The sequence below is a fragment of the Caretta caretta genome, chromosome 1 (genome assembly GCF_965140235.1).
Source record: "Caretta caretta isolate rCarCar2 chromosome 1, rCarCar1.hap1, whole genome shotgun sequence".
In the NCBI taxonomy this organism is placed as follows: Eukaryota; Metazoa; Chordata; order Testudines; family Cheloniidae; genus Caretta; species Caretta caretta.
Genome location: NC_134206.1, coordinates 39993774 through 40014641, shown reverse-complemented (window position 1 = coordinate 40014641; position 20868 = coordinate 39993774). Strand labels below are relative to the sequence as shown.

Here is a 20868-nt window from a genome sequence, read left to right as displayed (position 1 = left end):
CAGAGCAGTTGTATAGGTTTCTGTAATTACTTTGTTTTATACAGGAGTAGGTTGTTAGCCCACTCTTAACCCGCTACCAGGTGGGCTAGTGGATTGCCTTAGTCTGGCTCCTACTCTTTGACCTGTCCGGAATGGGTGATCCTACTATAATATATACTCCTGCCAGCATAGCTTGTGTGTGCAAGGAGGCATCTGCTTTTTAAAGGTCATGCCTATAACGTGAACATGACATTGAGAATATTTTTTAAAGAATAGAGACAGGATTATTTATTTCTCAAACACTCCTGCCACCCAAATATTTGAGTCACTATATAAATATCTGACATGCTGTAATTTAATTAACTGATACAGATTTAAATTATCAATAACTGATAACCACAAATGCTTGTATGCTGACACTGATATTTCCATGATAGTGTCCACAAGACTGGAAAGAGGCAGTCATATCCTGTAACAGTTATTAAACAAACTTTTATAACATATACCTCATTAGGTGACACAAGGTGCTTAACACTAACAGGAAAAAGTTCTCCTGGAATAGGTAGTGTTAGCGTTGTATATGGTGGCAAAACAGGGGCCCCTGCGTTGGATAACAGCAACTCCTACAACAAGACAGGATTTAGTTAGGCTTCACATTTCGGTAACTAATTGCAAGTTTGCCCTTCTATGACTTCTGATTAACTATAGAGGAGTTATTTGTATAGACTCAAATAAGGTAAACAAGACATTCCTGATGACAAAGAAAAATCAAATCAAATTCAAATTTTCCTTGGTTTCATTTTTCTTATCTTCCATTTTTAAGCAGATAAAGAGGTTAGAGAACTAAATCGGTCAATGCACAAATTTTGTTGGAGGACGATGTAAATATTTAAAGAAAAGCTATTCAGAGGTACTCCTAAATAGTTAAGATATTAAAAAATAAAATGATGTCACTACTTTGACAAGGTTCCTCACTAAAGGCTCTTAAGCAAAGTAAGCAGTAATGGGTAAGAGGGGAGGTCCTCTCATGGATCAGTAATTGGTTAAAAGACAGGAAACAAAGGGTAGCAGTAAATGGTCAGTTTTCAGAACAGAGAGAGGTAAACAGTGGTGTCCCCCAGGGATTTGTACTGGGACCAGTGCTGTTCAACATATTCATAAATGATCTAGAAAAAGGAGTAAACAGTGAGTTGGCAAAGTTTGCAGATGATACAAAATTACTCCAGATAGTTAAGTCCAAAGCTGACTGTGAAGAGTTACAAAGGGATCCCACAAAACTGGGTGACTGAAACAAAATGGCAAATGAAATTCAGTGTTGATAAATGCGAAGTAATGCATATTGGAAACAATAATCACAACTATACATTTTAAATGATGTGGTCTAAATGATCTGTTGCCACACAAAGATCTTGGAGTCACTGTGGATAGTTCTCAGAAAACACCTGCTCAATGTGCAGCCGCTAGCAAAAAAGCTAAAAGAGTATTAGGAACCATTGGGAAAGGGGTAGATAATAAAACAGTAAATATCATAATGCCACTATTTAAATCCACAGTATGCCCACTCCTCGAATACTGTATGCAGTTATGGTCACCCTCTCTCAAAAAAGATAATATAAGAATTGGAATAGGTACAGAAAAGGGCATGGAACAGCTTCCATTTGAGAATGGATTTTAAAAAAGACTGGGGGACTATTCAGCTTGGAAAAGAGACTACTACGTTTTAGTCCTGGGTATTTTTAGTAATAGTCACGGACATGTCATGGGCACTAAACAAAAATTCACAGCCCATGACCTGTCCATGACTTTTACTATATGCCCCTGACTAAAACTTGGTGGGGGCGAGGGGGGCGGCTTGGGGGAATGCCCTGGGGGGCCCTGCGGGTGGTGGGGGAGGGTGCAGCTGGGGGTTGGGGGGCACAGCAGCTGCTCAAGGGGAGGGTTGGCAGGGCTGGGGCAGGCTTCCGACCTCCACATGCTGCCTCCACTTGGCCCCAATGCCCGGTTCTAAAGCTCCCATTGGCTGGGAACCGCGGCCAATGGGAGCTGTTGGGGCGGTGTCTGCCAGCAGAGTTGGCACATGGAGCTAGGAACTGAGGGAGGGGAGTTCCTGTAGACTTTCTGGGGAGCCCATCCTAGGTAAGCACTGCCCCACACCCCAACCCCCCAAACTCCTGCTGCTGAGCGCGGGGGGGTGAGACTGCCCCAGCAGCAGCCAATTCGAATGGCCCAGGGACTGCCTGAGCTGTTCAGGCGGCCCCCAGACCAGGCACACCAGCTGCTGCAGAAGTCATGGAGGTCACAGAAAGTCACGGAATCTGTGACAAACATGGAGCCTTACACATAACACAAGAACCCGAGATCACCCAATGAAATTAGTAGGCAGCAGTTTTAAAACAAACAAAAGGAAGTACTTCTTCACACAAACAGTCTGTGGAACTCACTGCCACAAGATGTTGTGATGGCCAAAACTGAAACTGGATTCAAAAAAGAATTAGATAAGTTAATGGAAGAAAAGTCCATCAATGGCTACTAGCCAAGATGGTCAGGGATACACGACCCCCACTCTCTGGGTGTCCCGAAGCCTCTGACTGCCAGATGTGGAACTGAACAACAGGGGATGGATCACTTGATAATTTCCCTGTTCTGCACATTCCTTTTGAAGCATTTGGAATTGGCCATTGTTAAAGGACAGGATACTGGGCTAGATGGACCATTGGTCTGACCCAGTACGGCTATTCTTACGATATGTACTTTATTTGAGGCCAAGAACAAGAAGATACTACAGCAGAATAACGCACTGATAATAAGGTGTAATTTCTCCACTAAAAGATAAAACAGAGGTACAGCCAAGGCATTAGTCAACAGCAAATGCTAAAAACCAATCCATGGCTTCCCTCCCAAAGCAACAGTACAATATATAATGCACTTTGCATGTGACTTAAAAATGGCTGAAATACTGAAAAGTCCATTTTAAAATTTTTCTTTAACCATAAAGAAGGGTTTCAACCATTTCAAGAAGGAAGCAAGTCTTTAGGAGGGATCTGACCAAAACAGAGACTGGGACCTGGCACAAAAGGATTAGGTAAGGTAATGAATTTTAGTGATTAATTGTAAGAAACCCACAAAACCTAAACCCACCCACGCTAAACATTGAAACTTACCTCATAGCTGATTTTACAGTTATCCTCAAAACACTTTTCACTGTAATTTATTATTTCCTAAAAAGCAAGTACAGTTCAATTTAGGTACCAGTGTAATAGGGGCCTTATAAACACCTAAAATATGTCGATAAATCTTAACACTTAACAGCAGATTTTTCAGGAAATATTTCCTTAATTCATAATATATACAGGCTGCCTTTCTTCAGGAAAACATTTAACTCTCACTGATATCAGTGGGAATAAAGAACATATTCAAGTACTTTCATGGATTGAGGCTTTAGAACCTGATTCTGCAGTCTGCATTCAAACAAAATTTCCATTGAGTTCCAATGGGAATTTTGTCTGAGAACTGCAGGATTTGGCCAATTCATTAACAGAAATGGATTCCATATGTAAAAAATTGCAGTATTTTCTAGTTTCAGAGTGGCAGCCGCATTAGTCTGTATTCGCAAAAAGAAAAGGAGTACTTGTGGCTCCTTAGAGACTAACCAATTTAAGGATGGACCAATCCTCCTTGAACTTTGAGGTGTGATTGGGTACTTTCAACAACCCTCAAAAAACCAGGTTCCCTTTTGCATCACTTCACAACTTCTCTCAAAAATATGGTTGAAAATAGTTACCCAATACTTGTAACAACAACTGTGCATTTTTGGGCACAACTAAATGGGAGAAGGGATGAAATGACTATAAGGTGGATGCACACCTAATTGAAAGACCATACTCAAAAACTAGTTTGTCAACACTCTGCAGTCAAACTGGAGAGATTTATCTAGTAGAGTCCCACATGAGTCAGTCCTGGGTCTGGTACCTTTCAATATTTTCATTAAATTACTTGGATAATGGAGTGGAGAATATACTTATAAAACTTGTGGATGACACAGAGCTTGGAGAGGTTGTTAGGACTTTGGAGGAAAGGATTATAATTCAAAATGACCTTGACAAATTGGAGAACTGGTCTGAAATCCACAAGGTGAAATTCAATAAAGGCAAGTTCTACCCTTAGGAAGGAAAAATCAAATGCACAACTACAAAATGGGGAATAATTGGCTAGGAGGTAGTACTGCTGAAAAAGATCTGGAGGTTAAAATGAATTGTGCATTGAACATGAGTCAACAATGTGATGCAGCTGCAAAAAAGGCGAATATAATTCAGGCATGTATTAGCAGGAGTGTTGAATGTAAGACATGTGACGTAACTGTCCCACTGTCTTTGGCACTCATGCGGCCTCAGCTGGAGTACTGTGTCCAATTCTGAGCTCCATATTCCAGCAAAGTGGTGGACAAATTGGAGAGAGTGCAGAGAATAGCAAAAAAAAAAAAAAGATAAAAGGCTTAGAAAACTTGACCTTTGAGAAAAGTTTAGAAAAACTGGACATCTTTAGTCTTGAGAAAAGACAACCGAGGGTGACCTCCTAATAGTCTTCAAATATGGTAAGGGCTGTTACAAAAAGGAATGTGGATCGATTGTTTTCCATGTCCACTGGAACTAGGATAAGTAGTAATAGCTTATTCTGAAGCAAGGGAGATTAAGATTAGATATTAGGCAAAACTTTCTAACTATAAGGGTAGTTAAGCTGTGGAATATGCTCTCAAGAGAGGCTGAGTCATCCCCATCATTGGAGGTTAAGACAAGGCTGGACAAATACCTATCTGGGTGGTCTAGCTTTACTTGGTCTTGCCTCACCACAGGGGACGGGACTTGACTTCCTGAGGTCCCTTCCAGCCCTACATTTCTATGATTCTGTGACAAAGTGCAGAGCAGTGAATATAAAGTGGAGCAAAAACAAAGCATAGAAGAAAAATCTTGGCTTCCTCCCTCTCCATAAAGAGGAAATGTTATTCAGGATGAAGTGAGAAAAAGCCACTCCCCCTGAAGTTTCTGCCACTTCTAGAGAAACCAAATCAGAAGAAGTAGGGAGAATCAGATATCTTACTGAATAAGTGTCCTTAAAAATAATTTGAGAGTTTAAATGATTTTCTGACGTTAACTATTGTACCTTTTGGATGATAGTCCATAAGGAAGTTTTATATCAGTTTACAATAATAAATTCATTAATAACATTTTAAATTAAGTAGCCATCATTTTCAGTACTGTTACTATGGATGAATTCAAGAGCAAAGAGTTTGCAATTCCCTAGGAATTTCCATGTCGCTTTGGCAAGAAGTTGTACCTATGTTTTTTGCTACTTGGAAACTATGCCTTTGACATTGCTGATATATACACTTTTAGACATAAGTAATATATAACAAACCTAAAAGGCATTAAAATGTGACAAAGTAATAATGACAATAACCTAGGGAAAAGGTCACAATCACAAACTGATTAAATATTTAATCTTTTAGAGCCACTAGAGCAGCAAAAACAAAAATTAAATCTTACTTACCAGATCTGATATATCCTGACAATCTTCAAAAACGCAGTGTTTGTGGTATGCCATAAAGGAAGAAAGTGACATCCCATCAAAATAAAGATTAACAGATATCTTGCCCCATGGATTATCTGGACATTCCTGTTTGAATAAAACAAAGTAGACTACTACCATAATGCACATAACATCATGGCTGAGATTTTGTAAACATAGTAGTCATGAAAAAGGAAATTACTTACCTGTAACTGGAGGTTCTTCAAGGTATGTGGTCCCTATTTGTATTCCAAACTTGGGTGCACATGCGCACCACACACTGGAGCAGGAAGTTTTCCGTAGCAGTGTCCATTGACATGCGTCATAGGTTACCTCGTGCTCCAGGTGAGGTTATAAGAGGCTATGCAGGGCAACGGTCCTTCAGTCACCCTCTTTGCACTGAGTAGCGCAGTCTGTACTAGAGGGGACAGTGATTGGGTACTGGAATACAAATAGGGACCACACATCCAGTTACAGGTAAGTAACCTCCTTTTCTTCTTCAAGTGATGGTCCCTATATGTATCCAAACGCAGCAATCAGCTTGGAGTTGGGTGAGAGGACAAACAATGTATCGCTGTCTGCAGGATGAGACAGCCCACAGCCGCATCTTCCGTCGCTCTCTGGGTGATGGCACAGTGAGTGGTGAAAATATGCACAGAGCGCCAGGTCGCCACCCGGTATATGTCTTGCCAGGGGATATCCACTAGGGAGGCTGAGGTAGCTGCATGTGACGCAGTGGGCTGTAATCCTGACTATTGTAGCACTCTATGATGCATATAGAGATGAACTTTGATATGTGCTGTGAAGAAAGGGCTTGTGACCTTTCTGCAATGGCTATTAAAAGGTGTGAAGAGGCGCAAGAGACGTGGGTCCTGTCAAGGTAGAACACAAGTGCACAGTGAACATCCAATGAGTGCAGAGTCCTGCCTGCTGGAGTGACGCGTGACTTAGGATGGAAGACCGGGAGGTGGATGGACTGGCTGAGGTGGAACTCAAAGACCACTTTCGGGAAACTTAGGGTGAAGGTGTAATGAAACTTTTTATGGAAGTTTATGGGGGAGGTCAACCATCATGGCTTCCAATTCGCTGACCTGCCTAACGGAAGCGATTGCCATGACAAATATGACCTTCATGGTTAAGTGTGAGAGGAAGCATGTGGCCAGGGGCTTGAAGGGAGGTCTCATGAAGGTGGAAAGTACAAGATTGAGGTTCCAGGGGGGCGTTGGTTTAAGGACTGGTGGGAAGCGTTCATCAGCCCTTTCAGAAATTGGGTGGTGGGAAAACACCAAGTGGACATCCACTGGTGGAAGGAAGGCATTAAGTGCCACGAAGTGGACTTGGACCGAGCTGAGAGCAAGGCCTGAGGTCTTAAAATCCAGGAAGTAGTGCAGGATGTTGGGGACAGAGACATTACTAAGGGAAAAACGCTGGCATTGCATCCAGGAGGTGAAACGCTTCCATTTCACAGCATAGGAAGCTCGTGTGGAAGCTCATCTAGATGAACATGATTTGTTAGGGAAGAGTCAACATAGTTTTTGTAAAGGGAAATCATGCCTCACCAATCTGCTAGAATTCTTTGAGGGGGATCAATAAGCATATGGAGAAGGGGGATCCAGTGGATATAGTGTATTTAGATTTTCAGAAAGCCTTTGACAAGATCCCTCACCAAAGGCTCTTAAGCAAAGTAAGCTGTCATGGGGTAAGAGGGAAGGTTCTCTCATGGATAAGTAACAGGCTAAAAGACAGGAAACAAAAGATAGGAATAAATGGTCAGGTTTCAGAATGGAGAGAAGTAAAAAGTGGTGTCCCGCAGGGGTCTGTTCTGGGACCAGTACTGTTCAACATATTTATAAACAATCTGGAAAAAGAGGTAAACAGGAGGTGGCAAAATTTGCAGATGATTCAAAACTACTCAAGATAGTTAAGTGCAAAACAGACTGTGAAGAGTTACAAAGGGATCTCACAAAACTGGGTTACTGGGCAACAAAATGGTAGATGAATTTCCAATGTTGATAAATGCAAAGTAATAAACATTGGAAAAAAATCCCAACTATACATATACAATGATGGGGGGTCAAAATTAGCTGTTACCACTCAAGAAAGAGATCTTGGAGTCATTGTGGATAGCTCTCTGGGAACACCCACTGAATATGCAGCGGCAGTCAAAAAAGTTAACAGAATGTTGGGAATCATTAAGAAAGTGATAGATGGTAAGACAGAAAATATGTTGCCTCTATATAAATCCACGATACGCCCACATCTTGAATACTGCATGCAGTGGTCACCCCATCTCAAAAAGAGCGATACTGGAATTGGAAAAGGTAGTTAAAAGGGGGGGGGGGGAAATGATCAGGGATATTGAACATCTTCCATACGAGGAGAGATTAATAAGACTGGGACTTTTCAGATTGGAAAAGAGACAACTAAGGGGGGGGGATTTGATAGAGGTCTATAAAATCATGACTGGTGTGGAGAAAGTAAGTAAGTGTTATTTACTCCTTCTCATAGCACAAGAGCCTGGGATCACCAAATGAAATTAATAGGCTGCAGGTTTAAAACAAACCAAAGGAATTATTTCTTCACACAACGCTCAGTCAATCTGTGGAACTCTTTGCCAGAGGATGTTGTGAAGGCCAAGACTATAACAGAGTTCAAAAAAGAACTAGATAAATTCATGGAGAATAGTGGTTATTAGCCAGGACGGGCTGGGATGGTGTCCTTAGCCTCTGTTTGCCAGAAGCTGGGAATGGGCGACAGGGGATGGATCACTTGATGATTACCTGTTCTGTTAAATTCCCTCTGAAGTACCTGGCATTGGCCATTGTTGGAAAACAGGATACTGGACTAGATGGACCTTTGGTCTGATCCAGTATGGCCATTATGTTCTTGTCTGCTGTTTAAGTATGTGATGTACTGATGTCAAGCAGACATTGTTTACATGTGAGTCCCATCCAAAAACTATGCTGTGAGGCGAAGCGGGCCTGCGCTGAGATGTTGAACTCTGCCCTGGTGCTCGGTGAGGAGGTCCGGCAGCGTGAGGAGCGGGCGGAGAGTAAGTAGGTTTGGAAACCAGAATGGTCAGAGCAAAACAGAGCTATCAGTAGGGCTGTGGCTCAATTGCAGCAGATCCTGTGCAGTATTTCGGGAAGGAGGGGAATGGGGGAGGGGGAAGGCATAGCAGAGACCGTCCCGCCACAGAATGAGGAGAACATTGCCCTGGGAATTGCACTCCGTGGTGCCCCCAGGAGCAGTAGAGGGGAAACTTGTGTTTTTTGTGAGTGGTGAACAAGTCCCAGTGAAGGGTGCCCCAGGCATGGCAGATGAAGCAGATAGTGGGATCGTGTAGCTCCCACTTGTGATTGATCATAGAATCATAGAATATCAGGGTTGGAAGGGACCTCAGGAGGTCATCTAGTCCAACCCCCGGCTCAAAGCAGGGCTAATCGCCAACTAAATCATCCCAGCCAGGGCTTTGTCAAGCCTGACCTTAAAAACCTCTAAGGAAGGAGATTCCACCACCTCCCTAGGTAACCCATTCCAGTGCTTCACCACCCTCCTAGTGAAAAAGTTTTTCCTAATATCCAACGTAACCCCCCCCCCCACACTGTAACTTGGGACCATTACTCCTTGTTCTGTCACCTGGTACCACTGAGAACAGTCTAGATCCATCCTCTTTGGAACCCCCTTTCTGTAGTTGAAAGCAGCTATCAAATCCCCCCTCATTCTTCTCTTCTGCAGACTAAACAATCCCAGCTCCCTCAGCCTCTCCTCATAACTCATGTGTTCTAGACCCCTAATCATTTTTGTTGCCCTTCGCTGGACTCTCTCCAATTTATCCATATCCTTCTTGTAGTGTGGGGCCCAAAACTGGACACAGTACTCCAGATGAGGCCTCACCAATGTCGAATAGAGGGGAACGATCACGTCCCTCGATCTGCTCACTATGCCCCTACTTATACATCCCAAAATGCCATTGGCCTTCTTGGCAACAAGGGCACACTGCTGACTCATATCCAGCTTCTCATCCACTGTCACCCCTAGGTCCTTTTCCGCAGAACTGCTGCCTAGCCATTCGGCCCCTAGTCTGGAGCAGTGCATTGGATTCTTCCGTCCTAAGTGCAGGACCCTGCACTTATCCTTATTGAACCTCATCAGATTTCTTTTGGCCCAATCCTCCAATTTGTCTAGGTCCTTCTATATCCTATCCCTCCCCTCCAACGTATCTATCACTCCTCCCAGTTTAGTATCATCCGCAAATTTGCTGAGAGTGCAATCTACACCATCCTCCAGATCATTTATCACTTCTGGAGGATTGGGACTTCAGAGTCAGGTCTGTTACAAATGACAGCATTGTGGAGCTGAAGATGGCATTGGAGGCGGAGTCCCCAATAATTGCAGAGTGTTTTTGCAAGATTGTGGACTGACATCCACATCACCGCTCTACAGATCTTTGAGATAGGGACATCCTTGAGGAAGGCAATGGATGAGGAGATTGACTTTGTGAAGTGTGTATGAATGGCATCTGGAGGGGTCACATTATGAACTTGGTAACAATGTCTGATTCAGTTTGAGACCCACTTGGAAAGTCTGGGGTGATATTGCTGAGCCCCTGGATCTTTCTGTTGTGGAGAGAAAAAGCCTAGGGGACTTCCTGAAAGCCTTTGTCCTGTCCAGGTAGAAGGCCAGGGCTCTCCTGACATCTAGGATATGTAATATAGCCTCTCTGTTGTTTTGGTGAGACTTGGGGTAGAATGGAAGGTGAATCAACTGATTCACGTGAAAGTGAGAAGTTACCTTAGGAATGAATATTACATGTGGTCTGAGCATAACCTTGTCTGGAAAAAATACTGTGTAAGGAGGATGTCAGACAAGAGTTGACAGCATCTACCATGGTGGAGTTGGGTGGCGGTTGGGAGAAAAGGAATTCCGATTCCTTAGCAGGGACATAGTATTTTTTGCCCACTTGCTTGTAGGTTGGGGCTATTGATGTCAGGGTTTGCCATACAGTCTTTGCTGGGTCTAAAATGGCCTCATTAATCAGGAGGGCGAACTTTGAGGAGGCCAAAGAATGGAGGACATTAAGGAGTTGATGGTGGGTACCCATGACTTTCTCCAATGGAATCAGGAGAGTGTCTGCCACTCTCTTTGCCAGTTCCTGAAAGAGATGAAAGTCATCTGCCAAAAATGGTGAAGACATGATGGCTTTGTCTGGAGAGGAGGAGGAGGTGGTGGTGGTGGTGGTCATCCTTGGAATCACTTCCTCCTCGGTACCTGCTTCCTGTTCCTTGAAGTCTTGAGGAGTTCTGAAGTCCTTGATGGTATGGCCAAGGGAGCGCCTCTCGAGGATTCTCAGGCAAGGCTCGGAGCTTGAGAGGCATGTTAGCAGTGTGCTGCTCAAGGGTCCCAATTTGGCAGCATATGGTGGGGGTGGCATAGAGCCTGGTGATGGCACCCATGGGTGGCCACACCAGGATGGTGGTGGTGGGGACATCTGTGGGTATAACCTTGAGGTCTGTTGGTAGTGAGCACCATATGGAGCTTGGGAGAAATACTATCATACTCCCTCTTCTGGCTTGCTGTCTGAACTGTTGCTGGAAAGTGGAGGGGTATGGTATGACAGTGGGGATATTTCTCATGCTTGGCAGAGGCTTGGTGCAAAGGTCTCGGTATAGAGAGGAGGGACTCTGGTGCACCTGGCATGTGGACGTCTTTTGCATTGTGGAGTTCCGTCTGTACCAGTGGTCCTAGCATCTGTGGTGGCGCCAGGGAGACTTGTCAGCACCGGTCCCTCCTGTGCCAGTTGAGCACAGTATGCCAGTTGGATACCGATGCAGGTTCACGTACCAAGAACGTCTTTTTAGAGGAGTACTTACTCCTGTCCTTCAGTGCCGATGATTTGATACTTGAGCCCATGAGTCCATGGGCCTGTCAGTGGTACCAATTACAGGCGGTTTCCATGAGCGGCGGACTGAGATGCCTCACTGTCGAAGGTACCAAGTGAGATGGTGACTGCTTGCAGTTATCTCGGGGCTTGCTATGGGGGGTTCCCATGATTTTCTTACAAGATTTGTGAGAGGGGGCTGCAGCTTGCTTCTTCGACCCACAGCCCTTAGATGTAAAAGACTGTGGGGAAGACTCACATCTACCATGTGACTGTGGTTGGAGAACTGCCTCTATGAAGATAATCTTCTGGCGGAGCTCTGTCTTTGCTGGATCATGGCCAGAGCTGTTGGCAAAGACCACACTTCTGTTGTATGTGGCCTTCCCCGAGGCAGCGAATGCACTGAGAGTTCTTATCCACGATCAGGGATTGCCTCTTTACAAGCGAGGCACTTCTTGAAGTCCCGTGAGCTGGGCATACCCCATTGGGGGAAAGGGTGGGAAGAAAAATAAAGTTTTTTTTTATTTCAAGGATAAATTGAAGAAAAGGGAAAAACTACAAATAGAACTATAACTAGGAGACTAACTAATTATAGGTAAGTTGATTGAGACAATAGTCTTAATGGACTGCTAAAGGCTCTCTCTCTAGCCAGGAGCAGTTGAGAAGGAACTGAGGAGTGTTAGCCTCTGCATGCTGGCTAGCCTCGGGGCGCAGCACGAGGAGAGGCAGCACATGTGCAGGCCCAACGGACACTGCTACTGAAGTTCTCTTTTCAGCAGCACAGGGATGCAAGCACACCTGCAGTGGAGCACACATAGGGACACTAGTAGAAGAAGAATGACAATTCCTCTGCCAAATAGTCCTCCAAATCTGAAGAGACCTCCGGTAGCGATGGAGCCATCCGTGTGGGCAGTTCATGAGCAACTGCCAGCAGCCATCTCTGTACCAAGAGAAGCAGTGAATCTGGCAGATGGGGGCTGCAGTACCAAGAGCAGCAGAAAGGGTGGATATGACAGGTTTAGGTGTGCCATTGGGAGCAAAGGCTTGACATGCCCAGAGATCCAGGGGACATCTCTCGGACTGCAGGAGCATGGAATGTGCAGTGTGACGTGTGGGCACTCCAATCACGAAGGAGGTGCATGCTGTGGAGGGCTGTGTCTGCGCACAGCTGGTGTGGCAGTTGGAGGTACTGGGACATCTTTTCCTCTTAGCTTTACCCCCAGAATGGGGGAGCTTAGGAAGTGGCACAATGGGCTCCGCATGCGATGTCTCACTGACCTAGCATGGCTCGTGGAGGAAACACTGTACTTCATGGCAATCCGTGACAGGGACCTGCCGCGATGCCCATGAGAGCGCTTACGACCCTCACCTTTGGGCTTGTCCTGCACTGGTGGCACAATCGGATCTGGGTGGCAGGTGGGGCACTCACCACCAGCGAAGGGTGGTGCACCACTGGTTCTGTTGGCCATGTGGCCAGAGTGTCTTTCCCATTAGGAACTTCTGGAGTGGCAAGACAAGCTGGAAAGGACTTGAACATCTTGCAGCGCAATGCACCTCCCCGAAGCAGTACAAGTAGTGGTGATTCTAGTCGCTCACTAGAATGAGAATGAGCAAGGGCACAATGCACAGTTTTTGAACCCTGGAATGTGGGGCATAGTCCCTCAATAAAGTCGGGGCGGGCCAAGACCAACTACACTATGAAACTATTTACACAACTAAGACTAAACAAGCTAACTATATACAAAGCACAAAGTGTTCTTGTAGAAGGCTACGAGCACAGAAGAAAGAGAATTCCGACTCCGACCATGTGGCGGTAAGAAGGAACTGATGGAGTGTCGCCCCGCACAGCCTCTTATAACATCACCTGGAGCACGAGGCAAATGTATGACACACATGCGGGTCAATGGAACAGCTGCTGAAAACTTCCGGCTCATGGCGCGCATGCGCACTCACATTTGGAATACATATAGGGACCATCACTCAAAGAAGAATTCAAAGTTGTGGTTCCTTCAAACACCACAATAGCCTAACCCCTATTACACATTGATAGAGTTGGCAGTATACATGTGAAAGCAAATTAGGAAACCAACATGGATTCTACCTCTGTCTGCTGTTGGGATGGCAGCATTGAAAATATGGCCTCCTTCCCTCCAACAAAGGTCTAGCTCTGTGTGTGCAAATATCCACCAAGCCATGGCATCCAGACATTGCCCCCGTCTGAGAATGAGCCAGCATTTTACTCTTACTTCTCAATTTTTAAGATGCCTAAGTACATCACAAGTGATTTGAAATGCCAATGTGTTTAATTTTTCAAATAGTATTAAAAATACATTTAAGCAAGACAACATTTAATCTTAACATTAACTGATGAGTAAGGCTAAGATTTAGACATGGGTATTTTTAGTAAAAGTCATGGACAGGTCATTGGCAACAAAAAAATTCATGGCCCGTGACCTGTCCATGAATTTTACTAAAAATACCCATGACTAAGTCTCTGTTCCTGGGGCCCCATTGCTCTGGGGGCACCCTACTCCAGTGGTAGGGGCTGACTGCACCCGGAGCTCCAAGGACCCCAGGCCTGCTCTCCTGATGGCCTCCAGGGCTGCCCCCAGGGCTGCTGCTCCAGCCATCCCTGGGACCACTCCTTGGGCGCTCCCTGGGGTCAGCCACATGGTTCACTTCTTGGGCGCTCCCCAAGTGGCTGGCCCTGGGGCCACTCCAGCAGCAGCCCACCCCGGGGCAGCCCCCAGGACTGCTGCTCAGGCGCTCCCCAGGGCCAGCTGCAGTCTGCTTTTCAGGCACACCCCGGGGCCAGCTGCCCAGGACCACACAAGCAGCAGCTGGTGTGGCTAGCCCCAGGGACTGCCCAAGCGGCTGGTCCTGAGGCCACTCCAACAGTGGCCGGTCCAGCTGGCCCCAGCGCAGCCCCCAGGACTGCTACTCCGGCACTCCCCGGGGCTAGTCGCACCTGCTGCTGCTTGGGCGCTCCCTGGGGCTGCCCCCAGGACCACTGCTCCAGCTCTCTCTGGGGCCAGTCACACCGGCTGCTGTTCAGGTGCTCCCAAGCAGCAGCTGGTGCAGCTGGCCCCAGTGCCGTTCCAGCAGCAGCCAGTGTGGCTGGCCCTGGGGCCCCTGCAGCTGTCGTGGAGATCGCGAAAAGTCATGGAATCCGTGACCTCCGTGACAGAATCATTGCCTTACTCATGAGTTAAGGAGGGGTTCTAATGTTGGTACATGAGGGTACAAAGGACTCATAAGTCACAATGGTAACAGCCACACAAATACACTTTGGTACCTTTAAAAACTAACATTTAAGGCCTAAAAATTGTAGCATGAGTCAAAGTTAAAGCAGAAATCATGTAATGTGCTGTCATTATGCTACCTGTGACAACTATATATCCTGAGCCAGGTAGGAGTTATTTTGTTCAGGAAAAGCAACTAGTTTTATTCCTGCCATCAACTATGCCTAATATACATTAAAGGAAAAAAAACATTTAGAGTTTTATTCCTTATGTCTGAACATAAGTTAAGTTACCAGAAGATGTATTTCAACAATTCTCTTTGTCAGTAGTTCTTGAAGGAGTTCTACTGCATCCTGCTGCCAAAAATTTCCAACCTAGTTAGTGAGAGGGAAAAACATAAAAAACTCAAACACTATAAAGATCAACAAGCACAGTGCACTATATCATGTATACCAAGTATGTATTTTCACCACAATATTCTATAATACAAATGTCTACCTAATAAAACCCAAGACTTATTTGACTCATCTCCTACAGTTAAGAATTCTTGTACTATGTGGTATTAGCCAGTACCCATATGTTAGTTGTAGCATACATCATATTAATAGTAATTATGTACATGGTATTAATATATTATACATTATACATAAGTGGAATGGGAAGTTATGTTAAATGAATGAATTATACGCTTCCCACAATTCTTTCCACCCACGTCACGCATCCCGTAACACTTTGCAAAGCTGAATTTAGCTTTGGCATTAGAAAACTGAATATTTATCAAAGCAAAGCTGCATGAATACTTTGTACCAAGTACAGTTAGGAACTACTTACATGGCTCATCAACTTTTTCAGAACGAGGTATGGGAAACCATAGGGAGGTTACAAGGACAAAGATGGCACAAACTAGTAGATTAAACTTTAAATGATGTGTAAAGAGTTTTGTAACTTGTAAAACCATACTATAAATATTACTAGCTGAAACGTGTACCTTTGAAGCACACCTTCTGGGTAAGCTGAACGTGTAGCAATCTAAAAACTGCTTCCCAGAAGGAGGGTAGGTATGTCCTCCTTTTTGTATTATATTGTTTTGTCTTTAAACAATAAAGTTGAATAAGTTCAATTATTTGGTCTCCTGAACAATTTTTAACAATTAACCACAAATGCAGTCAAACAGCTGGCTATATCTTTTAGTCCATAGTGGCAAACTGGACCTGAATTCCTTGGCACAGTAGTGCTAAATTCTACAGAATACTGTATATTCTGCAGTCATGAGATGCAGAGACCATTCAAAATGCAAAATTTTCTTTTTAAACCTAATAAAAAGCCATTTGTGAATGTTTTCCCTACATATTTGTATTGCTGCCTATCTGTACGTTGTAGGAACAGGTTATTAAAAAAGTTACCTCTACCTTACAGTAACTGGAGTTCTTAGGGATGTGCTGTCCATATCTAGTCTACTGTTGGAGTGCATGCACCCCAGTCACACAAGATCGTAGTCTTTTGACCAGCAGTATACGTTAGGGTGGCACACGTTCCCTATGTATTTTCATGCTCCTGTACCAAGGGCATTAACGTGACAGTAGGCCCAATTGCCACTCAGTTACTTCTCCACTGTGGAATCCAGGTTTTATAGGATTCCATAGCAGCAGGGAAGGAAGATGGATCATGGACTACATGTGGACAACACATCTCAAAATATTCCAGTTACTATAATGTAAGTAACTTCTTCCTTACAGAATAATTACGAAAAAAAGGTAATCCTTTTTTCTTCGAGTACTTGCTCATGTCGATTCCATTCTAGGCGACTCACAAGCAGTATCCATGGAGGTGGGCTTAGAATTCACGGTTGTGCGGCTTGCAACAGTGCTTTACTGAAGCCAACGTCGTCTCGGGCCTGCTGGGTAAGTGTGTAATGAGATGTAAACCTGTGGATGGGTGACCAGGTATTGGCTCTGCAGATATTTTGAATAGGCACTTGGGTCAGGAAGGCTGCTTCCGAGGCTTGCGCCCTAGTTGAGCAGGCGGTTACAACTGCTGGTGGAGGCACTTTCACCAGATCACAATGGAAATGGATGTAGGCAGTGATCCATGATGAAATTCTCTGGGTGGACACTGGAAGACCCTTCATCCTGTCTGCCACCATGACAAATAACTGCGTTGAATTATGGAACAGCTTGGTCCTTTCGATGTAAAAGGCTAGCACTCTCCTGACGTCCAAGGAGTGTAATTTGTGCTCCTCTTCTGACTTCTGAGGTTTTGGAAAGAAGACAGGTAAGTATATGTCCTGGTTTGTATGAAACTGAACAACCTTGGGCAGGAAAGCCAGGTGCGGACGCAGCTGGACCTTGTCCTTGAAAAACACCGTATAGGGCAGCTCCGAGGTAAGTGCCCTGATCTCAGAGACCCTGCGAGCAGATGTTATCAGCACGATGAATGAGATCTTCCAGGAGAGTAGAAGAGAGCAGGAATCCAAAGCTCAAAGGGGAGACCCATGAGCCACAGTAGCAGGAGATGCAGGTTCCAAGAAGGGATGGGGCCACGGATGTGGGGATAAAGACCCTTTCACTCCAGACCTTTCAAAAACCAGACTGTCATGTCATGAGCGAAGACTGACCTGCCCTGGAATGGAGGGTGGAAGGCTGAGATAGTGGCAAATTGGACCTTAACTGATAAAAGAGACAGGCCCTGGATCTTGAGATGCAGAAGGTAGTCCAAGATGGACTACAGCGAGGCTTGCTTGTGCTGGAAATGCTGGTCTGAGGCCCAGCACGTGAACCATTTCCATTTGGCCAGGTAGGTAACCCAGATGGAGGTCTTTCTGATACCCAACAGGACCTGCTGGGCACTGGCCAAGCACTCCTGCTCTTCCACATTCAACCATGGAGCAGCCAACCCATCAGATGCAGCAGACTGTTGTGGTTCTTGGACAGCAGATCCGGCCACACTGGCAGCTGCAGCGGTGTGGTCACAGAGGTCCAGGAACGTGCCAAAGCAGTACTGGCAGGGCGAAGCTGGGGCTAGTTTAACCTGTTCCTCCCCATTGTTCAAAGAAAGCTAAATAGGCTTCATTAGGAGTCTCTTTGTTATTTTAAATGCTCAATCAGAACTAAAATCACTTGTGGTAGATAGTGATTTTTAGCTCTTTGCAGGCTGGACAGAAACACAAAGAGACTGATGAGCAGAGAGGCAGGTAGCAGCAGCAGGTGACTGAGGGGCAGCCAGCAGGAGTGGCCAGCAATAGTGGTGAGGCGGCCAGCAGAATGAGCATCTGGCAGGGTGGCCAGCCAGAGCAAGTGTTCAGAAGTTGCAGCAAGCAAGGTGCCTTCTTCCCCGGAAGGGAGATGAACTCACACAAATGCACCTCTGAACCCTGGGTCCTCACTGACCAAGGAAAACCACTGTGAGTGGGATAGATAGATTCGTAGATATTAAGGTCAGAAGGGACCATTATGACCATCTAGTCTGACCTCCTGCACAATGCAGGCCACAGAATCTCACCCACCCAGTCCTGCGATAAACCTCCCACCTATGTCTAAACCACTGAAGTCCTCAAATCATGGTTTAAAGACTTCAAGGTGCAGAGAATCCTCCATACGAAAGATACTGAGTCAATTAGGCTGGAATTTTCAAAGGCACCTAAAAGAATTAAGCACCTAACTCCTACTGAAACTCACTGATATTTGGGCATATGTGGTGAGGGAGCGAAGAGGGGCACAGTAAAGGAACTTTTGGTTGCAGAACTCAAGAACATGAGGCAGAAGGCACTGCCCCATGTACTCTAGGGTGGGTGTCCTGCTAACAGTTTTATGTTTATGAATCCTGCTTGTGCCACTGTCCCTAATTAATATTGGGTGACTTCTCTCCTTTCATTTAAAAGCTGCTTTTCTACACTCAGACTCTGTGCTTGTGAGTGGGGAAGTATTCCTCTCAGAGGCGCCCATGGGTGGTGTGTAGTTTTCCCAGGTTATTGGGTGGGGTACTTTTCCCCTGGCAGTTTGCAGGGGGAGGTAGTACACAATTCATCCTGGCATGGGGGCAGCACAATAGGAGGGTACTGGTATACCTCAGTTATGGAAGAAGCTTGCTACATGTTCCTTGAAGCCTGAAAGGCTGCCTGCCTGCTCTTCCAGGCTGGCTAGCACCCAAGTAAGCAGCGTAGGAGGAACCTAGTACCACTTGGGGTTTTACTCAGTAAATCAGGATAATTTTTAACGTGGGAAGGGATTTCTCATTTACCCCACTATAATTGCACCTTCATGGGGAAGAGACTTGTTGTGTGCCTCTGTTTTGGTCACAGACTACCTGAAGTGCTCCTAATGCTTTAATGTGGAGTTAGCCTGTGGAACAGGGGAGAGATGGAGAGAGGGACATCCATTTCCCGCCTTTCAGAGCAAGGGTTTATGATTGATGATCAGAAAGCACAATTCCCATTCTACTTCTTTCTGAAATCTGAGCTCCTTTTCCTGGCAGACCGAGAGTCGTTGGGCTGAAAACCAGATAGGCACAATTCCCATTAGGCTGCAGACTGAGGCAGGATTGCAGAGGAGGAACTGGTGTGTCTGCATGCCCAGAAATACTGAAGGGTGGGGCTAAGGGTGGTGAGCATGATAAAGAGCGCAGAGAGAGACTGTAGGAGAAAAGCCCCAGCAAACACCTCCCTCCAGGGGAGCAGGCAAAGGAAAAGAGGTTTAAACCTTGGTTTTCACATCCCTATACCCCCGTTCATTATCAATATTAAGTACTGCCTTGGGAAGGACACATTTGTTTTTGCCTTTTGGGAACTCTGTGAAATTTGCAGGACTTACCCCTGTGGTAGTCGGAGAGCTGCGGCTCATCCTTTGATTCTCTCTCTGAAAACTCAAGCTCCTGATCGGGCTTTTCTGCACTGGAGTCATGACTCCTCAGGCCAGGTGGGAACTCAACATGCTGGTTTAACTCTGAGCCCCCATACCCCAGCAGTTCAAGGGTTGGCTGGCTGCCACAGACAGGGTGTAATTCACCCTTTGTAGAGTCTATATGTGTTGCCTCACATAGAGAGCACTGCTTAGATTGAAGCCAGGTGTTTGCAGGACAGCTCTGCCATGCTTGAGTAGGGAAAGAAGAGTCTGGCAGGAAGGCACTGCAGCAGCAGATCCAGATCGCTGAAACTACCATGCTGCTATTTAACCCAATCCAGGAAAGGAGGAAAAATTGCAACTGCATGAAAATTAATAAAAATAAAGGTTTTAAAATAACATGGTCAGGAGAAACTGAACCACCAATTTGTTACGTTGCTGGAGGCAGAAAACCTACGAGCCTCAAGCAACCATGGAGTGCCTTCAAATTCCATTAGCCCACGAGTAATGAATGAGGAGAGATATTCAGCAAAAACATGGGACTAACACTGTACCTATGTATTCTATCCTCAGTGTATTTTTAACTGGGATTTTTTAAATTGTTATTTAAACCAAGGATAATAAAGAGTTTAACTCTGCCTGCTGAGGCAATTTTTCCCAAATGAGTCAAATATCAAAGTATAATAGTTTACACATATCTGGTCTTCTCTGGAAGGCATCGACAGCTATAACCTTGGTGAACACACTTTGTGCTGTAAAGAGACTAAATAGAAGGACTCTGTATTGGTAATGGTTCTATCTCCCCTGAAATCTTAATTACTTCCTGCATGCTCAATGTATGGAAACATGCAGAAGTATGCATCCTGTGGGTTGAGAGTCGCAAACCATTTGTGTGAATCTGAAGATGAATTATAGAGGCCAGTGTTACCCTCCTAAACTTGAAGCAACAGATGAAGGTGCTGATGAGTCCCTTCAAGTTCAGAATTGGATGCCACCCTACCCTCAGATAAAAGCTTTTTCCTCTGTAGAGGATAGGAATATGTTGTGTGTCTTGGAACTGTAGAAGTGACTCCACCCCCAGTTGTAACAGCCTTTCATGAGAGGTGTCCCTCAAAATGGATGGGGAAGGGAAGACTGGGAATACATGTAGTATGGAACTGTAGAGAATAGCCAAATGAGAAACTCTAGGATCCTTTGGCTTGTTATCAGGTTTCGTGACTCCCTGAGAAACAAAAGGCTATTACAATAGGGGGAAGGAAGAGTGCAGATCCTTTAAACTGGTCAAGTGTGGTTTGGCTGCAGATGCAGAGTGGGGCAAAGCAATAGCAGACAAAGTCTGTTTCTGCAACTGCTGCCTTTTTCTTCGGCG

The 20868-nt window shown here is 45.2% G+C and overlaps 1 protein-coding gene across 5 annotated transcripts in view; it reads right to left on the bottom strand.

Moving 5' to 3' along the window:
* The window catches only part of RNF17 (ring finger protein 17), a 201555-nt gene that overhangs the window by 25924 nt on the left and 154763 nt on the right, over nucleotides 1-20868 (bottom strand). For 4 of the 5 annotated variants that reach the window (XM_048844981.2, XM_075127254.1, XM_075127252.1 and 1 more), the window contains 4 exons: nucleotides 14958-15038; nucleotides 5524-5649; nucleotides 3141-3197; nucleotides 486-602 (listed from right to left, as the gene is read on the bottom strand). In XM_048844981.2, coding sequence (XP_048700938.2) covers nucleotides 486-602; nucleotides 3141-3197; nucleotides 5524-5649; nucleotides 14958-15038 — 381 coding nt within the window. The remainder of the gene's footprint in view (nucleotides 1-485; nucleotides 603-3140; nucleotides 3198-5523; nucleotides 5650-14957; nucleotides 15039-20868) is intronic. The other variant, XM_075127255.1, reaches the window with a different exon arrangement.